This window comes from Cheilinus undulatus, linkage group 13, assembly GCF_018320785.1.
Source record: "Cheilinus undulatus linkage group 13, ASM1832078v1, whole genome shotgun sequence".
NCBI classification, from domain to species: Eukaryota; Metazoa; Chordata; class Actinopteri; order Labriformes; family Labridae; genus Cheilinus; species Cheilinus undulatus.
The window spans coordinates 43067510-43090435 of record NC_054877.1 but is presented as its reverse complement, the minus strand read 5'-3'; the positions used below and the strand labels follow the sequence as shown (position 1 = coordinate 43090435).

The 22926-nt window shown below is 39.5% G+C and overlaps 2 protein-coding genes across 2 annotated transcripts in view; both read right to left on the bottom strand.

The window, feature by feature from the left end:
- Positions 1-5629: 5629 nt before the first annotated feature.
- Positions 5630-15290, bottom strand: LOC121520249 (phospholipid phosphatase-related protein type 5-like). The gene is made up of 6 exons (XM_041803624.1): positions 15072-15290; positions 12267-12384; positions 10473-10723; positions 9328-9504; positions 7037-7177; positions 5630-5659 (listed from the first exon to the last, which is right to left on the bottom strand). Exons 1-6 carry the CDS (start codon positions 15288-15290, stop codon positions 5630-5632), a joined length of 936 nt encoding a protein of 311 aa, XP_041659558.1.
- A 3514-nt stretch (positions 15291-18804) lies between these two features.
- LOC121519551 (potassium voltage-gated channel subfamily H member 2-like) overlaps positions 18805-22926 on the bottom strand; it is a 30739-nt gene continuing 26617 nt past the window's right edge. The window contains exons 15-16 of the mRNA XM_041802293.1: positions 22664-22907; positions 18805-20995 (exon numbers count right to left, since the gene is read on the bottom strand). Of these exons, the coding sequence (XP_041658227.1) occupies positions 20764-20995; positions 22664-22907 (476 nt within the window). The 3' untranslated portion in view covers positions 18805-20763. The remainder of the gene's footprint in view (positions 20996-22663; positions 22908-22926) is intronic.

The following is a 22926-nucleotide window of genomic DNA, read 5'->3' as shown; positions in this document are numbered from 1 at the left end:
TGTTCAAATTTAGCCCTTTGAATTTGTCATTAAATAGCCCTGCAGCACAGCGCCTATAGGTCCTTTACAGGAAACCTTTTGGGCTATTAATTTGTGTTATGATGTGTTATTTTTATTTATATCAACTCTTGATGCCTTTTTGTCATTCTAAATGCTTGTCCTAATTATTGAGACGATTTTTTTAATGTGCATTTACCCTCTGATGAACACTGTATGTGGTGTCTCTGACAGAAATAAACCAGCCTCCTCTGAGTGAGGCGCCAGCGTGCAGACTGTAAGGAGAAACTGAAGCTTATTAAGGATTAACTTCACCTCACCACTCCAACAACACTGCAGCACACTTCACCTTGACACAGACGGTGTTAACATGAGCATTACTATGTACAGCTCTACATTTATCCTGATTTCAGCCTCATGAAACTCTTCATAACTTCAGCTGAGTTAGGCTGCAGGATAACACAAACTAACATGTGATAAACTCTGCAGGTCTGAAACTAAAACATGTTTAAAAACTCAATAATGACTCCTATTTTAACAGTTATTTATTTTTATACCTCAAACAGTTAAACACTATATTATTAAAGTAGAGGTTAAAAAAGATCCTACCTCTGCTGTCACTGCTGCTCCTCTCTCTCTCTCTCTCTCGCTCTCTCTCTATCAGGGGCTGCAGGTGGAGGCGGGGCTTCGTGTGTGTCTAATGATTAGTGACAGCTGTCTGTCCTCTATCAGCCAATACCAGAGCGGTGGGCGTGGCTTGTAAGAAGTGAATCCTCTGACACAGAAACACACAGAGCAAACAGCCTGCAGCTCACTGAGCTGAGGTTTCTCAGAAAAACAGTGAACAAGAACATTTTTTAGACTTATTTTGATTGTAGAAACCAGCCCCTGATGGTCCAAAATATTACTGTGTGGAGTAGGAGAAGAGGCAAATTAAAATAAACTGTAAACACAATCAGAATACTTTGAAATACCTGGACTGCAGGTATTTCTGATACAGTCCAGTGTGGGATTACTTCTACGGTACAGTCAGAGAGTATGCTACAGTTACAGTTGAAAAACAAACATGTTTTTCCCTCATTAATCTACACTCAGTACCCCATCGTGAAAAAGTGAAAACAGAATTTTAGAATTTTTTGCAAATTTATGAAAATAAAAAAAACTGAAATATCACACTGACAGAAGTATTCAGACCCTGCACTAAATTTAGCTCAGGCACCTCCCATTTCTCTTGATCGTTGCTGAGATGTTTCTACACCTTCACTGGAGTCCACCTGTGGTAAATTAAACTGATTGGACATGATTTGTAAAAGCACACACCTCTCTATAGAAGGCCTCACAGCTGACAGTGATATCAGAGCAAAAACCAAGCCATGAGGTCAAAGGACCTGCCTGCAGAGCTCAGAGACAAATCACAGATCTGTGTCTAAACCAATCAGATTTAAGATTTTGTTTTTTGTTGACTTGCCCTCAAATTCACGAAAAGGAGAATTAAATGAGTGTTGAATATATTTTAAAGATCTGTGAGGAATTATCAGACAAGTATTTCAGTGAACTCCATCACGTCTGCAATTGTATTTCAGCAGCAGTTCAGTCGATGGCCACATGGTGGCAGTATTGACTCATTAAAAATCGTGTCAGCATGAAGCAGCACCAGACAGCTACACCGTGTGTTAATGTGGACAAGTTTTATTTTCAAAGATTTTCACTCATTACTAGAACTTTAAATGTCTGAAAACATGCTGAGTGTGTGAAAAAAAAAAAAAAAATTAAAAAAACAAACCATTATATTATATAAATTATAATGGAAAAAAATCCTAAAATAAAGTATTGGGGGAAAAAAACAAAAACATTAAGATATGTCTAAAATGTACATTTTATCTATTAATTCAAATGCACAGGAGCAGCTTTACATGAAAAAAGTGAAAGTTTGATATTTTTTATTCTAGTCAGAAAAAATATTCAAACTTGATTTATTTTATTTAATTAACAAACTATCTTAAATCATAATATTCTTAAAACATTGTCATCAAGATTTAAGCAGAAATCAGTGGCTCAGGATGAGCAGAGTTTGGGTGATTGGCACAAAAAAAAAAAAAAAAACGTCTGTAAACATTAATAAACATTTCTAAGAACCAATAAATACCAAAGAATAGAATTTAAAACAGTGCTGTAGACTACAAAGAGTTTAAAAGTGGAAATTACAAAATAAAAACTACAAAAATATCTACACAACACACAACTAAACACATCCTTTAACACGGGTTCATATAAACAGGAGTTAAATGACATCCATACATATGATAAAACAACTGTCTGATTTATTGATAGGATCATTTTTATTCTACATTTGGTATTTAAACAAAAAGTTGAAAGAAAAACTAAATAAAGAAGAAATAAAAGCCTGTATATAATAATAATAATAATAATAATAATAATAATAATAATCTCTTTGTCGGCCTGTGAGTTTGAAATAATACGATTCTGTATCTTCAAACAAGACATTGATGGAGTTTACCTCAACATCAGACTATAACAGCGAACGCCCAGGTATCAGGGTGATTTTAGTTTTAATACTACTCAAAGGTTGAAGGGAAAAATGTTAGATAGGTGACAAAAAGCCTGATGTAAACAAACAACACGGTTATGAAGTAAACAAACATAAAAAAATGAAATATCTGATCATTCAGTAAATCATGGAGGTCGATGCCTCTGCTAAAGTCTCATTTATACTCTACATTTGATCCTTAAACAGATACAGACGGCCTTCTGTCCAAACTGCTTCATTTCCTCCATTTTTATAGACGTTTCCTGGCTGGAAGCAAACAGATGCAGACCAGACGATGCATTCCACCTTTGAAATTTCCATCATTTTAATGAGATGTATTTTTGTTGCTTAATATGTTAAGAGAATTTACTCTGACATTTTCAGGAATTTTTGTGTAATTTCGCTGAATTTGCTTGAACATTTCCGAGTAATCTGATGAGAATTTTAGGGTTATTGTTTTGATATTTCTGAAGGAATAAATTCATTTGAAATTTTAGGGGAAATTTGTTTGGAATTTAGTCATTTTCATGGACATTTTGGAAGTGTATTTGTAATTTTCTGGATTTTTTTTAATCTTCTGGGGGAATTTGACTGAAATATCTTTTGGTGGTGTCATTTCATGAAATGCATTTCGTTAACCTCATCGCATATTTACCTAAGTTATTTATTCATTTATTTATTTATTTATTTATTTAGTCTAAATTGTGACTCTGCCCTCTCCTAACACTGCGGGTTTGTTTTGCCTTCTTTTTCTGAAATCCGTAAAATATGATTTAGGCAGTTGTGCTATGAGGCAAACAGTTTGTAGATTAATTTGTAAATTTGTTTCCAACATTTTCAGGAATGATATGCTTTGAAATTTTGGAGAATTTTCATGAAATTTCAGAGAAATTTAATGGAAAGTTTCACTGAAAAAAACGTGGGGCACTTTTTATGGGATAATATTTCACCAAGTTTCACAGAAATTTTAGGTACAGTGATTTCTTTGAAATTTAAAGGACTTTATGAGGATATTTTTGGGAATTTGGTGGGATATTTCAAGTTTTGATGGATAATTTGATACGTATTTGATTTGTATATTTTAAAGAATCTCATGGGGATTTGGGGGGAAATTTTCTTTTATATGTTTTGGCATTTTCATGGGAATTTGTTCAAATACATGGGGGAACATTTCAGGCATTTTCATGAAAAATGTAGGAAATGTATTTGTAATTTCGGGGATTTTTTGTTTTTAATCCTCTGGGGTAATTTAATTTGAAATTGTTAGGTAGCTTCATGGAAATTTTAGGAAATTTGTTTTGTTGAATTTGCTTGGAAAATTAATTTGATGGACATATTGGGGCTAAAATTGTGTTTTTTTTAATAGTTTTATCTGATCTGGAGATGTTTCATTGGAATTTTGATTTTATATATTTTGGAATTTTCATGAAAATTTGAGAAATTTACTGTAACTTTTGTTAATTTATTTGAATCTCCTGGGTGAATTAGATTTGAAGTAATTGTAAACTCTTGTCTGATTTTTGAAGGGGCAGTCCACTGAAATTTTAAAGAATTTTCATGGAAATTTCTAACCTGACACACCAGATGAATTTGTTTCACACATCGATCTGGTAAACCACTCATATTCAGCGTTTTTTTCGTTGTAAAAAAACACTCTGAGGGTGATTGGCTGAACGTTCTGTCTGTCACATCTTTACGGGCCAATCAGAGCAACAGAACACGGGACATAGCCGCTACCGAGGTGTAAACTCCATCGAGAACTGCATAATGTGAACCATGGCGACTGTAGACATGTCAGTACTCGACTTTTGTCGTTTTTGAAAAGAAAACAACTCACTGCTGTTCTTTGTTCTTCTTTTAACAAAGAAATGGCGTCAAGTTCTGATAAAACTGGGACTTTAGCAGCATCCATGCGAATGTTTTCCACCATAATTGCACCGGCCTCTTGTACTGCTTGCGTACATCATGACTGCCGCACCCGAAAGTACTGCTCCTTGTTGCTGATTGGTCCTGTCACTTTATAACCGTGCCCAGACGGTTCAGACGGGAGCTTTGCAAGATGGATTCACCAGCAAGAACAACAGAAGCAGGCAAATCCATCTGCTTTGCAAAGTTAGGAAATTTCAGGATTTGGGGGGAATTTTCCATCATTTTATAGAGTGGATTTGTATAATGTATTTGTGAATTTGATTCTGAATTTTCAGGGGAATTGCTATTGAAATTTTTGAGAATTTTCAAGAAATTTTCAGGGGCATTTTTATGGGAAGTGTCATTGAAACTGTTTTGGAATATTTGTCAAAATATTGGGGATACTTTTTATAGGATGAATGTTTAACAAGTTTTAAAAAAATAGGGAACTTGTGTGGATTTTGGAAAGGAAAATTTCAAAGAGATTCAGAACTTTTAGCGTAGATTTTGTTGGTTCTTAGCTGTGGTCAATCGTTAAAATTCCTCCCCATCTCTCTCTCAATGACTGACGCCATTTCTGACTGACTGAAGACTCCCAACAACAGGCCGACTCACAGCCTAAAACCTGCTCTAAAACCAATCCAGGACCGTACTTCCTGCAGTAACAGCACCTTCAGGAGATCTGCGGACATCATTTTCGGTCACAGCTACTTCCTGTTCAAAGAAAAGGCTGAGGTTTTGAATTTATCAGGTCCTGCTGATCTATCATGTGGATGGGGACGGTCAAATGGTTTAAGAGGCATGGATCTATTTTTACACATAAAGAGAGCATAAATGAACCTTAAGAGTAGAGGGAACACATTTACATCATCTATACATCACTACTGTACATCTTTATAAATCATAAACATGTTATTTATAAATATCATACATCTCTGTATGGTTATTATGGACTAATGAGATCACTGTCACTGTTTAATGGTTCTCTGAAACCATGAGGGAGTTTTAAACTCAAACCACAGCACCTGTCAGACCTTACTGAGGGAGAAGAGAGCCCATGCTGCTGTTAAATAAAGCAGCACTAAGGGTAAAAGGGTCAAAGGTCAGAGGTCTTCAGTCTTTAAATGTGAAGTAGAAACGTCGTCTTCTTTGTCCCCTTGTGCAGGGGACTCACAGTCATGTGATCTCATTGAAGGATGCCGGACTCTGCAGGAACACACGAGAAAAATGTTCAAGTCAAGAAATGATCTGAAGATTTAAATCTGTTTACTTTTAAGGTGTAAATCTAGAGCAGTTCACCAACACTATATGGACAAAAGTATTCGGTCATACCTGTTAATTTTTGAATTAAGGTGTTTCACTGAGACCCGTTTCCACAGGCGAATAAACTCAACCACCTAGCCATGCAGGCTCCATTTTCATTTCCATTTTGGTGGAGGAGAGATAATGGTAGGGGGCTGTTTTTCATGGTTAGGGCTAGACCTCTTACCCCCAGTGAAGGCCAATCTTAATGCTTCAACACACAAAGACATTTTGGACAATGCTTTGCTTCCAACTTTGTGGCAACAGTTTGGAGAAGGCCCTTTTCTATTTCAACATGACTGTATCCCTGTGCACAAAGCGAGGACTATAAAGACATGCTTTAATGACTTCTGCGTGGAAAAACTTGGTCAGAGCCCTGACCTCAACCCCATCCAGCAGCTTTGGGATGAACTTGAACGGAGATTGCAAGCCAGGCCTTCTTGGCCAACATCAGTACCTGACCTCATAAATGCAAATTTCCACAGAAACACGACAAAATCTTGTGGACAGCCTTCAAGAAGAGTGGAGGCTGTTATGGCTACAAAAATCAGGCCAACTCCATATTCAAGTACATGTGTTTGTTGGTGTAACGGTCAGGCGGCAAAATATTTGGTCTATAAAGTGTATCTTGGCAGCGTAATCCATCGATCTGCTGACTGCGAGGCTGAGATCGAGTCAGTATCTTGCGGTCCTTGGCCTCGGTTTTGCTACTTTATACTCTCGTGAGGCCCAGACGCTGACTGATAGGCAGAGATGCCGTCTGTGCTCCTTTGTCACAACTTCACTACACTTTTGTGTATCGCTGTAAAGACGTGTGTCTGATGCTGACGTGCTCAGGACAGCGGTGATGGGAAGGGTCAGCTGCTGGATATGGGAATGGCCCGCTTGCCCAGGCCTGATCCAGCTCACCATGCTCATACTGGAAGCTGGTTGGTTCAGCCAGACCTTGGGGTGAATGGGAAACAACCTGTTTCTTTATTTTGTATATTTCAAAATAAAAATCCATTTTGTGTCAATCCACTGACCATTTTGACCTTTTCAGGGCTGGAATCCTTAAAAAGATTCCAGAGTAAACAGTCGTTTCTACAGTGTCTGTTCTTGAAATGATCAATTCAGTCAAACTAGGCTTTTTCACATTAACATTTTAACCTATTCTAGAAATATTTGCCCTCATTTTCACATTTCATCTATTCTAAACACAGACTTTGTCATCTGATTAACCACATTAGAATTACCCATGAGTATTAGAGTTTGGTGGAAATGTGTAAACATGAGGTTTACCCGTGTGATGACGTATTTGTCACCAGTCGTCATGTTGTGGTTGGTTTGTGGGGAAACTTCATCGGTGTTTGCTGTTCCTGCGTCAGACACGCTGTGTGACATCACTCGCCGTTTTTTGAAATACTGAACCACAAACGCCACCTACAGGGAGAAAAAAGAACATCGTTAACACTTGAAAACAGCAGCTGTGAGGAGCCAACAACAACAATATCACCCACAGACATGGTTTCACTAATGAGGCTCTATCCACATTACTGGTAGTTTTTTTTTTTTTTTCTTATCGTCTTTATCATGCTGTTTAGTGTCTGCTGCCACCTAGTGGTCTTTTTGTTAACCACATCATAGAGGATGTGTATTTTTTAACCCCAGTTCCTAAATATTTGGGACACTGTTGAATGTAAATAAAAACAGAATGCAATGATTTTAATATTGCATAAACATATATTTTTTGCAACATATCGGATGTCCAAACTGAGACATTTTACCATTTCAGAGAAAACATGAGCTCATTTTAAATTTGATGGCAGCAGCACATATTTAAAAAAGTAGGGACGGGGCAACAAAGCACTGGAATAGTAAGTGGTGATAATGAAACCTACTGTAGCTTTAAGGGGTCCTGATTTATCACATGTATAATTATGTTAACCTTGACAGACATACACAGAGTTTGATGATGAAAGCTGATCTGAATATTTGTATGGATATGTGCAAACATTTTGAAAAAGAGCATAATATAAAGAGGTGCATGATGGGATATGTGTCTGTAGGCAGTGTTTGGTATGATTTCTTTGAGCTCTTTGTGTGTTCAGGATTGCCATGTGTGTTAAAGTGGAGGAGAATCAGAGTTCAGTGGAGTGTGAGAGTGTCCTGCAGCGTCTTTGTCCATTAGAGAGGTCTGATATCAAAGATGGGCGACGTGGAGAATCCCTGCAACCTCGAGAGGGTAAATCCGTGTAGATAACGGACGGATGGCGCAGAATTCACTTACATAAAGATGGTCTGAATCTGATTATTTTAATAAATCACAGACTTTTATTTCAAATTTTTCCTTCAAAATCAATATTAAATAAAACACTAATAAAATGCTACTTTTGGCAACTTTACTGGTTTGAACCTGTTTTTTTCAATGTTGAAGTTTAATTTTCTCATTTTAATTGTATATGAAATGTATGTATTTTTATGTAAAAGTTGGAGAAAGGTCAAAAGAAAATAATATTTATGTGAAAAAACATACATATTTTAAGGTTACATATTATGCAAAATACACTTTTGTCAATTTTTTCTTGCAAAAGTATGTGCACCTGGCATGTCCACAATCCCATCAAGTAGTAGTAAGCCCCTAACCCCCCCCTTCTTCCTCCACCTTTCAGAAAACGTGTGCTGAACCAGGCCGTTCTCAGACTTTACCCTCATGATGTCATGTTGGGAGTTAGCCCTGCCCCCAGGTTCAATTAGCCCCCCTTGCATGGAAGAAATTTCACCCTCCTCTCCTGATCCCTCTCTCAGCAGGAGCCACATCCATCAAGCCACATCAATTTCCTGAGAGGGGCGTGGTCAGGGGCGGAGTCAGAAAGCTCATTAACATTTAAAGCCACAGACACAGAAACAGCTCGTTCTGAGCAGGGCTGAAACAGAGGGTTTTTTTTGGACATGCAGAAATCCAATACTAGAGTGTTTTTTCAGCAACAAAAAATTTAAAGGCATGTTTTGAGGACCTCTGAAACCGACATAAACTTGTCTTAAAGGGGTAAAATATCCATCCATCCTTTTTTTATACCGCTTATCCTGTTTGTGGTCACGGGGGTGCTGGAGCCTATTCCAGCTGTCATTGGACGAGAGGCGGGGTACACCCTGGACTGGTCGCCAGTCAATCACAGGGGTGACACATAGAGACAGACCACCAGGCACGCTCACACTCACACCTACAACCAATTTAGAGTCACCAATTAACCTAATGAGCATGTCTTTGGTGAACCAGCGACCTTCTTGCTGTGTGCCGCCGTACAGCCCAGGGCTAAAATATATGGCCTTTAATGCTCAGGAGATAAAGTCTGCCACCAGGGGGCTCCAAATCAAACTAATCAGCAGAGACAGAGACCTATGCTCATGTTACCTGACAGTACAAAGATGAGGGGTCAGTACAGAATGAAGCCTGATGTTCCTCTGTGGAAGTATAACAGTGTTTTCACTCCTATACCTCTGGTTTTGTTCCGACTCAGACAGTAAATCGATTACTTGTTGTATTTTGATAATTGATTGTTTGTGAGCTCAGGATAAGAACAATGACTGACCAGAAAGACAGCAATAGCGCCCCCGATGGTCTGTCCTGCAATCACATCACTCCAGTGGTTTCTGTACTCGGCCACTCTGTTGATACCAATCAGCACGGCCACACCGACCAATGAGAGGCTGAAGACAGGGCCGGTCAGACGACCACCTCCAGACCCTGCACATGACATCACGTACATCTGAAAAAAATAAATAGTAATAAAAGAGAGAGAGTAAGGTCAGGTGTACCCGAGGGCAGTTTTAAATTTTAACTGATTTTAAAAACGCAGAAGACCACTGACCGACTGATTTTTATCGTTACAGTCCTCTGAACACACACACTGGATGATTTGATTTGATACCCATGACTCCAGATGAGATCAGGAGCAGAAAAATAATAACACTAACACACATTTGAGGATTATTTGGTCAAATGACCAGCTGCCACAAGCTTCTTATCAGGCTACACCCCAACACTGGAGGGCATTTGTTCTAAAACTTACAGTGGTCTAGAAGCGCTATATGAAATCACACAGTCTGAAACACTTTTACAAATTACAAAACAAATTTACATTTTACAAAACATCCAGACAACGTCTCTTTCAGCAAGACCATGCTAAACCACATACCACATCCGTCACAACAGCATGGCTTCACAGTAGAAGAGTCTAGGTGCTGAACTGGCCTGCCTGCAGTCCAGACTTTTCACCAACAGAAAGCATTTGGAGCATCAGAAAAGGAAAAATCCACCAGACAAGAATGGGACAACATTCCTCTCCCAAAACTCCAGCAACTGGTCTCCTCACTTCCCAGACATTTACAGACTGTTGTTAAAAGAAGAGAGGATGCAACACAATGGTAGCCATTCCCCTGTCCCTACTTTTTTGAGATGTGTTGCTTTAATCAAACTCAAAATTAGCTATTTTTAATGAAATGGTTAAATATATCAGTTTAAACATCTGATATGTTGTTTACATTCTATTGTGCATAAAATATAGTTTTAAGAGATTTGGCAATCATTGTTTTTTTACACAGCGCCCCAACTTTTTTGGAATTAGGGTTGTAAATATTAGAAATATCCTCTCTGTTTATGCTTATGTAGTTAAATCCAGCTTTACATATGGTTTGATTATTTCTGTGTGAATGTTTTCGTCAGTTGTCGACTCACTGAGAGGTAAACGGCTGTAAACAGGCTAAGCCCCGCCTCCTTGGAGGGAAACGTCTTCCTGGCTCTCATGATGTCATCAGGGTCACCAGTACAGGCTTCTGATTGGCTGACGAATAGTGATGCGTCCTCACAGTCGAGCGTGGTGTAGTTTGGTACACACACTGACAGGAAGTACGGGGCCAGACTTCCTGTGATCAGCTGACCGGCGTTGACAAAGATGTCGGTGGTAAACAAGCCAAAGGCATACACACCTGTGGAAACACACACAAATACACAATCACACACAGGCTTAAATGATGAGCCGACCATGCAGCAGAAAAACAGGCTGTATGTCTGCATCATCACTGACCACATCTGTCAGATCAGTAGGTCCGAAAAGGGGGACGTAAAGGAGAATATGGAGGCATGAGGAGGGAAGAAAGGGGTAATAAAGGGTAAAATAAGAGGGGATTAAAGACGGTACAAGGGAGAAAATTTGGGTTACAATGGGGTGTACAGGGGATATGGGGTGTATGAGGTGGAAAAGGGGGAAATACGGGGTAAAAGGGGCTATAGGGAGAAAATAAAGGTGAATACGATGGGGATAAATGAGAAGTAAGAGCGGGGGAAAAAGGGAAAACAGAAGGAATCATGGAAAATTAAAGAAACATGGGGGTTTGAGTTGAAAAGGGGCAATGATGGGAATGGGGGCCATGTAAGAGGAAAATAATGTAGTAATAATGGGAATATTGGGTTATAAGGTTTGAAGGAGGGATTATAAGGGGATTGAAAGGGGATAAGGAGGAAATAAGAGAGGGATTAAAGAAAGAAGGGGAATAAGGGGGTATGGTGGAAAATGGAGAAAGCAAGTGGGAAAGGAGGATTAAAAAGGGGAATATTGGGGGAATTAAGGGGTATAAGGTGTAAAAGAGGGAAAGAGGGGGGAGAAAGGGGGCAAATGGGGATGAAAAGGGGGAGTAAAAGGGAAAAAGTGGAGGGGCAGGATGAGGGGTAATAAGAGGGGTCCCAATCATGGAATAAGGGGGAATGGAGGGTTGGGAGGAAGGAGAACTATGGGGGAATGAATAGGGGACAAGGGGGAAATAAGGGAGAAAAAGGTGGCATAAAGGGAAAAATGTGGGGGAGGGGTAAAGGTAGAAAAGGGGAGAAATCAGGGGGAATCGGGGGAGGGGATGTTTTAAAATTCAACAAAAGTAAATGTGAATTCATTCATGTCACAACACACTCCTGTTGTATTAGGAGTCAACATGTCGAGCAGCAGGTGGCGCTGTTTATTAACAATATGAAGAAGAAAACACAGAAGAGGGCTGAACGCGGTGCTTTTATATGATCCATAGTCTGTTGGAGAGGATTTAAAGACAGTGAAGGAGGTGTAATAGATGTATGAAGACTTTTATAAACCTTTGTTTTCTCTCAGAGTTCTAGTAACAGCTCATCCACAGATATCACTGTTTCACTGAATGTTTCCACTGTAAAAAGTCACGCTTTACTTTGATCTGTACGACAACTTTTACATTGATACTTTAAGTTTGTTTCTGTTTTTAATTTGAAGCAGCCTCAGTCAGATTTTTATGCACACATTGAAAACTGGTGAGGAAGCCTGTACTGTTACAGACCTAATCTGGCAGTGATTTAAAATAAAATAAAAATGATTTGATTTTCTGGATCATTTCCTCTTATAGACCAAATAAAGGACCCAAACACTGATGGATTAGCACTAAGATGATGAAGTTATGAATGGGACTAAGACTTTATCACAGTCAACTTTATCATTAGTATTTACACTTTGGTTACCAAGAAAACGGAAGGTCCTGCGCACCATGGGGTTGACGTAGCAACAGTCTCCCATGACGACCACCTTCTCCTGGTCGTAGAGCTGATGGGAGTTGTAGTTCAGGAGGAAAATGACAAGCTCGACTCCTGAAATCTGAACAAAACAACAAAACCTAAGATACTTATACTGTCATGGAGGATCAGACATCAGAGCAGAACTACATTATCATAAAACTTTTAACAGAAATGATACAAATCTGAAAAAGAAAACCAGAAAATAAAGTGAATCCAGCATAAATAGCTGAATAATTTGTCTACTTTTTAAAGCAACAAGACTAGGTAAAAACCTGGTATAAGGCTGACCACAACTATCTGGGATGCCTGCTGAAATGCCTGACTGAAATGTGTGTTCTTGTAGAGTGAATTTGTCATGATTGTTAGTAGTTTATTATTTTTAGCCAAAGGCATAGCCACTCTCTGTATTCTGTGCTATTACTCCACAAAGGGGACACAACACTACAAGAAAAAGGGAAAAACCTCTGCACAAGACAAGTTTTTTTGTGTGGCTCTATGCTCTGTTTTTTAAAAAGAACAGCAGTCCAGGTCAGAGTAAACTGCAGCTGTCTCACTGCAACATCCAAGCTAACAGCTAACGGAGGACACTACCAGAAAAGCCCACCACCATGATCGGAAAGCCATGCCGAAACAGACCGGGGAGTAGAGCAAGAGCATTTTTTCTGTGACTTTCAGTGTTGTTCTCTGCACTTGTTTGGATTTAGACATGTCTGGTTTAGATAAAGCGCCACTGTGGCTCAGTCCCAGCTAATGACAGACCTACTAGAGTCATTAGCTGTAATACAACAACTCATTAGCTGTTTACAACAGCTAACCCTTTCCCCGTAACTATCACAAAGTCATGCCAAAGCGGGGTGGCAGAAGAGCGACAACATCGTTTTCTGTCGCAGAAAGCTTTCCGTGTCGCTCTCAGCGCTAACTGTGATGGAGAAATGTGTTGGTCTGGCTAAGGCCGAGCTAACGTTCGGCTAGCAGGCCGTAAAAACAAGCATTCACACAAGGAACCTTTCCCCCTTTAACTATCACACACTCACACTGAAGTGGGTTGGCAGAAGAGCAAAAACATCATTTCTGCTACAGAAAGCTTTTAGTGTCACTGTCTTCACTTGTTTTAATAAAGAAATGTTCAGTTTTGACTTAAGTGCTGCTGTGACCAATTCAGAGCTAATCGCTACACGAGCAGCCAGCTTACACAAGCATTCACACAAGAAGTTACCTTTTCCTCCTCAACTATCACATAGTCATGTCAAAGCAGGTCAGCAGAGGAGTTAAAACATCTTTCCCAACATAAAAAGCTAAGGCTATACGGTTATTTTTATTCTTTTTCAAACATAAATGTGGGCCAGTTCTGGTGAAACAGAGGCTAAAGCTATATCTGAGTATTTAAAGCAGTGGAGGCAGCCATTAGAGGTTTTTCAGCACAAGTAAACCCCGCACATAGAGCAACTCTCTATGTATGGCTCTAGTTAACAAAGTGGAAGCAGCCATGACCGTCAGCATTCAGCAGAAGCAAACACAACTCTGTATCATATGGCTTATAATTTAGCGTCACTCACTCAGTTACTTACTCAGACACAGACGTTGCCATGTGTAGGGCTGACCTCAGCGGTCAGCCAAAAAATGAAGTTTGAAGAAGGAACTGAGATGATGATGTGTATGTGACAGAATGTTGGGACTCTCTTAAGGCCGGCTTAGACTGCATGGTTATTTTTGGTCATTCATGACTGTGCCATGTAAGACTATGAAACAAAACTCTTCTAACTTATTGACCGACAGATTGGCCACACTGCAAGAGCGATTTCAGCTGCTCATTGTATACTATCATCACCTCTGTCTCAAATGGTATGCAAGTTCACAGGTCGTCATTGGGTTGGGTCAAAGAGTGTGAGTCACTCATAGACTGTAGAAAGAACTGGACAAAGCCTGTGTGACATTAGCCGTCTGCTTACAATAGGCGGACTCAAACAGCTTTTGAAAACAATCCGTGGTGGGCTCCATATTGAAATCGCGATCTCAACCGAACTTTGGATCCCACTAAGCTTGACATCCTGTCAGCTAGCTAGCTAGTATTCTAGTTGACAGAAACGTAGCCTCTGCCTGTCGAGCTATCTGTCAATCAAATGAGACGCGCCAATCAGTCCACAGTGAAGTTTTTCCAAATTATAATCTAAACCATGAGAGCACATGAAGACATTAGCTAATGAGACACGTTTGTTTTTTTTTGAACCAGGCTGTAAACCAGTTTATTTCTAGTGTAAAAAACGGCTTTTTATCAGGTGTTAATACAGGACTTCTTGCTGTATTGCAATTTTTTGCACTTCCATATTGGCTTCATTTTTCAGGACCGGAGGTTGCCACTTGCTAATAAAGGAGTATATTATCTTGTCTAAAAGATTTTAGAGCAAGCAGAAATTCAAAACACAGAGAACATCTAAGCACAAGGAAGCAGTTTAGAGCACATGTAGAACATTTATGGAGTTTTGCAACAATAATGATTCCATACATTTTTGTTAAATAGCGTTTGGTTGAGTTAACCTTCATAGGGTGGGTTTCTAAGACAGCAGTGAGTGTAGCTCATGCCTTGTACCCCGTCAGAAGGGGGTGCAAAAAAAATATGGCAATGTGGATTAACTACTTTGGTATCTCACAAACCAAGCTAAGGTGGAGTGTTTGGTGGAACCAAAAACAACTTAAACAAGATCGCCTGTACTTCTTCTCACCTGTGGTGGGGAGGTGTAGGCTAACTGACACATCTGTGATACTCACCAGTACGACGGGCAACCCTCCGAGCACAGAGAACAGGATCACTGGCTGAACTCTGCTGTCCTGTTCAGGTCCAGGATCAGGTTTAGACAGGGCCGGGTCTCTGCAGACAAAGCCCTGCTCTGCTGGGCTGAACGTGTCCGTGAATTCGCAGTAATATGCCAGCATCACTGTGGCTGCTAGGATCACCACCTGGAAGTACAGCATGACGGAGCCGGCAGTTCTGTTACCACGCTGACAAGGATCCAACAGCAGCATCCAACCAGGAGACCAGGATCCTGCTACCACGACTACATGAATCCAACTCAAGATTACTGCTGCTGTTTAACATCCAATAATGATCTGGTTTAAAATCCAAATGTGTTAAATGGTGAAGAAGCACTGAACTAAACTGGGCTCTAAAGATCCAGAGCAGACATTTAACTACCGACGAAGACCAATGACCTAAAGATGAGGATGCTTTTCCCCTCAGAGACACACAAAGTCATCTTTTTGTCATCCCGTGATGGTGAAACTTCATCTTTCCGCTCCTGTGACCTTCCTGAATCAGCTGACTGAAGTGGACCTGAATTTATTCTGTTTGGCTGAACGCTCTGAAAAGAGGCGTTCACAGCCGGCTGAACACCGACTCACAGCAGAGAGCTTTGATTTTGGTGAAGACGAGGAAATGAGGACACATAGCTTTTATAGACCATGAACAGGTTTAAAGGGAGGGTTAATCAATTAAGAAACGTTGTGAGTTTTTACCTCACCAATTTAAACTTCATCAGTGCTGAACTGATGTTATGACCAGCAGGGGGCAGCAGAACATGTTTAAAAAGCAGCGTGTATGAAACTGAGACCACAACCCACTCTGGGCTTGATTCGTTAGACTTTTGCACCTTTATGCCCTCTTCATCCTCATTGATGGATGGAGCTTTCTGTCCATACTTTGGGTTTATTTTTAAAAATAACAAAGAAGAATAATTTGCAAAATGGTTGAACTTTTCTGGAACGTTCTGAGGAAATATTGCTGAATATTGTGCAAGTTGTTGAAACCGCAGTCAGAGTATTTTACAGCCACCAAGTTTTAAAACTTAAATAAGAATTCCAAAATCTAGAAACAAGCTGTTCCCTAATTACCATTTGAAAATAGGAAAAAAAAACTTGCTTCCCTTAATACTTTCAGGCAGTAAAGTAATGCCAACATAGATATGAAAAATAACAATAAATGAAACTAAATGAATAAACAAGACAAAATTAGATTTTGGATATTTAGGTTGGGATCAAAGAATAAAATGTGACAAAGCAGCAACAAGCAGTCAGTTTGACTTCTTCATTCATTTCATGACTGAGGACCAGTGTATAGGCGCACTCACATCAGGCCATCTGTACCACGCCTGGGTGTGTTTGAGCCTTAGTCCAGTACGTTTGACCAGTGTGATTACATTCATTCTGCACTTAGGCACAGCATGCTTTCCTGACCCTGGCACAGAAGGACAAGGTGGACCAACGCAAGGCCCGAACACAAGTGAGGGAACACGTGCGCGGGAATGTGACGTAACGTGAAGAAACCACGTTAAAAGACACGCACACCAGGCAGCAGCTGTATGACACTGTGCATGTGCAAAGGATGAGTTTATTTCACATTTTGTAAGAAGTGAATAAATAAAAGAACAGGTCAAATACAATCTGATTTTTACATACATGAAACATTCAAATAAATACATAAATAAATACGTGTTTCATAAGAGTGAAATACTCCACGTTTGGTCAAACTTTGTAAGCAAAAATGTACATCATGAAAATAATCAGCAACAAACATTCAAATACATAAATAATATGTGTTATATCTTTATCTAAATATATCTGTTAAACAATATGAGTTATGTATATTAAACTGATTTTACTGATGTTATTTCAGTAAAGATGTAGAAAATAAAACTGCAGTCATTCAGTAAAATCCTAAATCTAAACTCAAAGGAAATTCCGGTTTTGCAGAAACACAGCAGTTATTCAGATTTTTACAAACATTGTGGCTTCCTTGGATATCTGAAAAAAGGGCTGAAGGCACTGGAGTTTTTTCAAATTGAAATGCTACTTTAGAAACACAAACTACAAATAATTATTTTCCACAGAATGCACGGTAGGCATTCCCTGTTAGCTGGACTAGACTGGGCCCTGGAACACCCGAGCCTCTTCATATTCCCTCAGCCATCCCTGCTCGCTGAATGCACACTGGAGTCTGTTAACAGACTACAGCCTGCAGTGTTGTTCACACACTTCATCGGTAAACTGAGCCACAGTACAACACCTGATCGATTCAAGTTTTTGTTGCATGTAAGTGTGCACTATTCTCCCTCTGGCTCTTCCAGGGAGTGGACCAGACTGTAGCAAAAATAAATATACACAAACTAAGACACAGAATATGACTATATTATTATTTACAATATAAAATCTATCATTAGCAAGGAATAACAGGAAATTATAATGGATTAAAGGATGTGTAGTTCCTATTCTCCTGGTAGAAAGGATAAACAGTGTCTTGTGCTTTTGACTAATTTCTTGTTTGTTTGTTTGTTTGTTTGTTTGTTTATTTTGTGACGTATCACTGGTTATCAGTCATGAGTGTTCAGTTATCTAGCACTGTTCAACAATTCCAAATATTGATTTAAAGATTTGTTAAATGTTTGCAGAGGATCTGAATGGGGAAATTCGCATCAACATCAAGCAGACTTCTGTATTTACTATGCATGTTGAATGTACTTTAATTATTTATTTATTTATTTATCTATTTTTTTAATTGACTTAATTCATTTAAGTCTTAAAATCATTGTTCTTGTCCATTTCCTTTAACCACTTATATGTTTACCAATCTTGTTTTTTGTGTTGGAAACATGAAAAAAACTGTATATGCCAGCAGTGGATTCTGTTTTTTGAATTTTGCAATTGCTAATAACAACATCTTTACAAAAAAAAAGAATTAATTATTAGTTTTTACTTTTATTGTGTTTTTTCAGTCTCTGTTTAGCTTTAACTAATGTTTCCTGCTTGTTTGTTTAGTTTTAGTTATTATTGACAATTGTTTGATTCAGTTCATATCTATTGGTTTTTAAAACATTTGTTTCAGTTTTATCTCTTAGTAAAAAAAAAGGATACCTGTCAGGGAAAAGACACCTAAGGGCCAAAAAGCTAAACATATTTGATTTTTTAAATTTTGACATTTGAAGACCACTCAGGACCTTAAAATACCACTGTGGTATTCTGCCTCAATCATATTTTTACACCTGGGTGTACATGAAAGTCACTAGCATGCTGTCAAAGACTAAAGGCTGGCTCAGACTACACGGATTCAGCCAGATACAAGCCCGACTGCGACATCGCAGCTCGTCGTCAAAACTTGGGCTAAATTTTGAGAGTCGGGAACGACAAACGATCTTGTTGTGTGACATAATTAACGACGCGTCCAAGACTCCTTCCTCACAACCACAATTCTACAAGACTAGCATGTCAGAATTTTTCGTACATCGTCATCTAGTTTGACACCCTGACCTGATATAACGACGTGAATCCTGACGTCTAACAACAGGAGAACATTTGATCCTTATCTTTGCATCATCATTAACTAGATTTTCCACTTTTATCCCCTTTTATACCATGGTCTTTATGAATACTCGATTCTGATTGGCTCTGGAAATTCCATTGGTGTCGATTAACTTCTGATATATGGACACCTTTCGAACTTCTCAAGTAGTCCCGGTCAAAAAATCTTTTCACTGTTCCAAATTAATGCACAGCCATTAGCCGTTACTCTGGAGTAACTATAGCAACCTGAGACAGTCATTTTTTCTGAGCAGGGAGTACAGCGCTGCCGGCCTAAGGAGCCTGCAGATGGTCATCAACCGTCATTTAACTGACATATCAAGTCCTCTAAGCCACCCCTGGCTGCACCTGTGCAGACGGTCCTGATTCTCGGGATTCTGACCACGTAAATCCTTCCAGGATAAATCCACCACAGCAGCCGCCATTAATGCATTTGTCGGACTACAAACAGTCAATCAATAATCATAAAAGCGACACAGCTCACGATCACAAACTCTATTGTTCTCTTCTGGTGGTAATATTGCATTTTCTTCTTCTTCATGGCGACTGCTACCAGGCGGAGCGTTACCACCTACTCTTGTACTAGTCCAACCTTCTGATTATATTTACATTAACCGTCAAATTAGCCATGTGCTATCATGTACATATTTACACAACCAGCAGCACTGAAAAGGAAGTTCTTAAAAAATAAACACATAACTTGAGTTTAAATATAAGGATTCTTGCAACATCTAGTTTCACTAACAATGTAGTCAGTCACTAATTACTTATTTGACAAGTGGCATTTTTTTTCATCCAGACATTTTGGTGATTAATGTGTTCATCCGTCAGACATCCACCTGTGAAAGTGGCCAAAAGTTGGTCGAATACCGGCCTTTGTAAACTCTGGTCCTAAGGCTCGACCAGTTGGGACTTTCCTTACTCTACTTTAGCCAATGAGGGCCTGAGTTGAAGTGAGGTGGCCCACCTCTCCTGTGATGTCACAAGCCCCAGCCATATAAGGACAAGCTGTGTTGCCATTAACACAAAAATGGTTAAATTCATAGATAATGTCTCTAGTAATGTAAATATAAGTGCAGGATATGTAAATGTAAAATTTATGTTGCTATTTCTCCACCATAGAACTTTTTTTGACTTTTTTTCAAGCTCAGTTTTGATGCATAAAGAGTCAAAAATGCACTGTATTGTATTAATCCCTCTCTTTTTCTTCCAGTAATCCTGATCATGATTCTAGATTATGTACAGGGTTTCTCCAAGAGTCAGTTTTCCATAAACAGCAGGATTATGTCTGTATGTTGAAGCATTCAGGAGTAGCAGCCTTTTAGCGTAGGGTGCCAGTTTGAAAACACCTGGACTTTTCCCCATAAAACAGGTGTTAAATCCTCATTTTCTGTTATCAGCTTTGAACCTGAACTAGTTCAGACTTCCAGGTGAGTTTTCAGTCATCCACGTACTTCTGTTTCACTATAAACATTCGTTACTCTATACATGTAGCACCTATAGTGAGTCTAACAGAAACTTTAGTGTTTTCTTTCTAAAGACATCTTAAGTGTGCTTTGACTCCAAATGGTTCAAACACAGAGTTCAGTTTTTTTTAGATAAGCCTGGGAAAAGTTGTTTTTTCCTAGTTTTACTGGGATTTCTACGGGATTAATCTTTACGTCTGAAATATTTGTTATCAACAAAATCAAAACATGTTTCCAGAATTACAGTCACAAACATGAGACATGCTAATTTAGCTAACAGAGATAATGCGGTGTAAAGTTCAGACATGTATGGAAGTGATCAGACAGCTGGTTTTGTATTTACATCCCAGAATAAATATAAATAAATAAGTAAACCCCATATATAAATCTAGATTATTTGTGATCATCAGTGTAGTAAGGGAACAGTCTATGTAACCCCAAGGTCAGATGCCATGATCTTTATGTTTATAAAAATGCTTAATGACCCGGCTTAGATGACCACACAGCCACGAATGTGTGCTGTGATTTGACTGTCTGATACAGAAACCCTATGGCTGTAGGACTGGGATATAATCATGGTTAAAACGGGTACTCTGACCTTGGCGTTCGTCACCTTTTTCTCACAGATGGGTTCAGTGGATGGCGTCTTGTTTGGTGTCTGAGTGGGAGGATGGCGTCGGATTGCTGGTGGGGGAGGATGGCGTTGGGGTGACTGTGGTAGAGGACGGGGTTGGGGACAGGATGGGAGTGGAGGGTGCGTTAGATCCCGTCGTCAGCGTGCTGTAGGAGGGTGGGATCATGGAGGTCTGTCTCTGCAGCAGCTGCATGATGGTCCGGATGTCTGCAGACATGCAAGACTCCAATCTGGAACATAGAAATAAAGTTAATTTATCTTAAACTGTAGGTCTCCACTCTGACAGGTAACATTGTTACTAAAATGCTGCATGATAAAGAATGTGAATGAGGGTCTACATTAGTAATGGATGTGATGATGATGACCCAGAATACCCAAACCCTCAGACCACTCACTAGCACTACTGATCAATTAGGGTCCAAATCTTGACATTTTAGCACAACGAATTCAAATTTTATTTTACAAATGTCAACAGGGACTTCCCTCTACAGGTAGAAGTCATCCTCTGCAGTGGTATTTTGTTGATAAATTTCTCCTGGCTGATCTGCTGCTCTGTGACGGATGTGGCGCCATCTGTCGTCACCACAGAACTCAACAGATACCGCCCACTCTTGCCCTGACTGTTAACTTCACTAGTAGCAGCCCGAGGCTGGAATCCACACTCCACCAATTAGAGACATTGCTGTGACACCAGAGGGTTCTGGGTAATGTAGTGCTGTTGCCTGAGATCCTGAATAAACCAAATGTATTTCTTAAAAGAAGGTTGAATAATAAACTTCTTTGTGTCTTCAACATCACTGGTTCCCAACCTGGGATCTGGGAGATCTTAAGGGAGGAGCGAGGCTTTGTCTGCTCTGAGGCTGCCAAAATTAGATTTGCAAATATTGACTAAAACCATGGTAAAGCAGTTATTAAGTAGTTTATACACAGGTCTTTTGATTATATAAAAGGATGCACAGGCCTTTTTTTTAGGGCTTTATCAGTTAAACAATTACAATCTATGTTAATTTTTAGTGGCAGTGTGTGACTTTTCCTTCTGTCTTGGGTCCTGGGGGGCTCTGCTTTCCTAGGTACATGCTGGGGGGCTCCAAGGAAAAATGGTTGGGAAACACTGGTCTACATGATCATATATCTTTAATTCAACATTCAACAATTGTTAAATTGCTTCTACGTATCGATGTAAAACTCTAGGATTGTGGTTCATGCAGTATTGTTGACCAGGACTGTGAATAAACCAAGAATAAAGGGGTTTAAGTTGATAACATATAAACTTATGCCTTCAACATGATCATATATCTTACACAAACCTTCATATTCCATTGAAAACAGCTGTTAAATTCACTCCAAGGAGCAGTACTATTGAACACAGAAGTTTTGCACCGAAAGGTTTGTTCAGCCAATCAGGGACGCCACTGGGACACTCAGGGATTTTGGGTAATGTAGTATTTTTGGCTGAGATTGCACATAAACTAGGTTTTCTTCAAATGAGGTTGATTACATGAAAAATAGTGCATTCTCAATGACCATGGTTCCTCCCCCAGGTAGCTTGTTTTGATTCTGCCTTGAATGCTTATGGCATTATGGCTAAAAGGGCTAAAAAATGTGCTTCCATAAGTAAAAATCCCAATTATTTTCTCCATAGCAGATTTTATTTTTTTGCCATATTGTTTGAAGTATCCATGTTAGACTTACCACTCGCTACCTGAGAGTGAAACGATGGTTTATGCTCCTGTAGAAGGCAAAAGTTTGAAGATATCAACCTTGTTTTACAAAAGACATCAATCTCAGCCAAAATACTACAATACCCACAATCCTCAAAGTGATGTCTCTTGATGACGACAATATGTCGAGGCAGTATGAAGTAATAAATACTCAAAATACTGTATTCAGGCTCTAACCTGAAGATCTGTCTCTGCAGGGCCTCCAGCCTCTTCTCCAGCTCTTCCCTCTGCTTCTTGGAGATGACGGCTGCTGGAGGAGGCTGGGGAGGAGCAGTGGAGAGACGGGGGAAGGTGGAGGGCGGATCTGGAGGAGGAGGAGATGATGGGAGGCTAAAGGAGCACGGCACCTCCTGGTATCTCTGCTCCTCTCGACTCTCTGAGCCCCAGAAGGTGAAGATGTTGGAGACGCTGGATAGAGCATCTAGATCAGAGATATAAAC

Excerpts from the sequence above, each read along its gene's own strand:
- LOC121520249 (XM_041803624.1), bottom strand. The coding sequence starts at position 15,290 with ATGCTGTACTTCCAGGTGGTGATCCTAGCAGCCACAGTGATGCTGGCA. Across the intron at positions 12,385-15,071 it reads TACTGGTGAGTATCACAGAT|CTTGTCATTTTCCTCCTGAA; the intron begins GTGTCAGTTAGC and ends TCAGGAGTCGAG. Across the intron at positions 5,660-7,036 it reads ACAAATACGTCATCACACGG|AGTCCGGCATCCTTCAATGA; the intron begins GTAAACCTCATG and ends GTGTTCCTGCAG.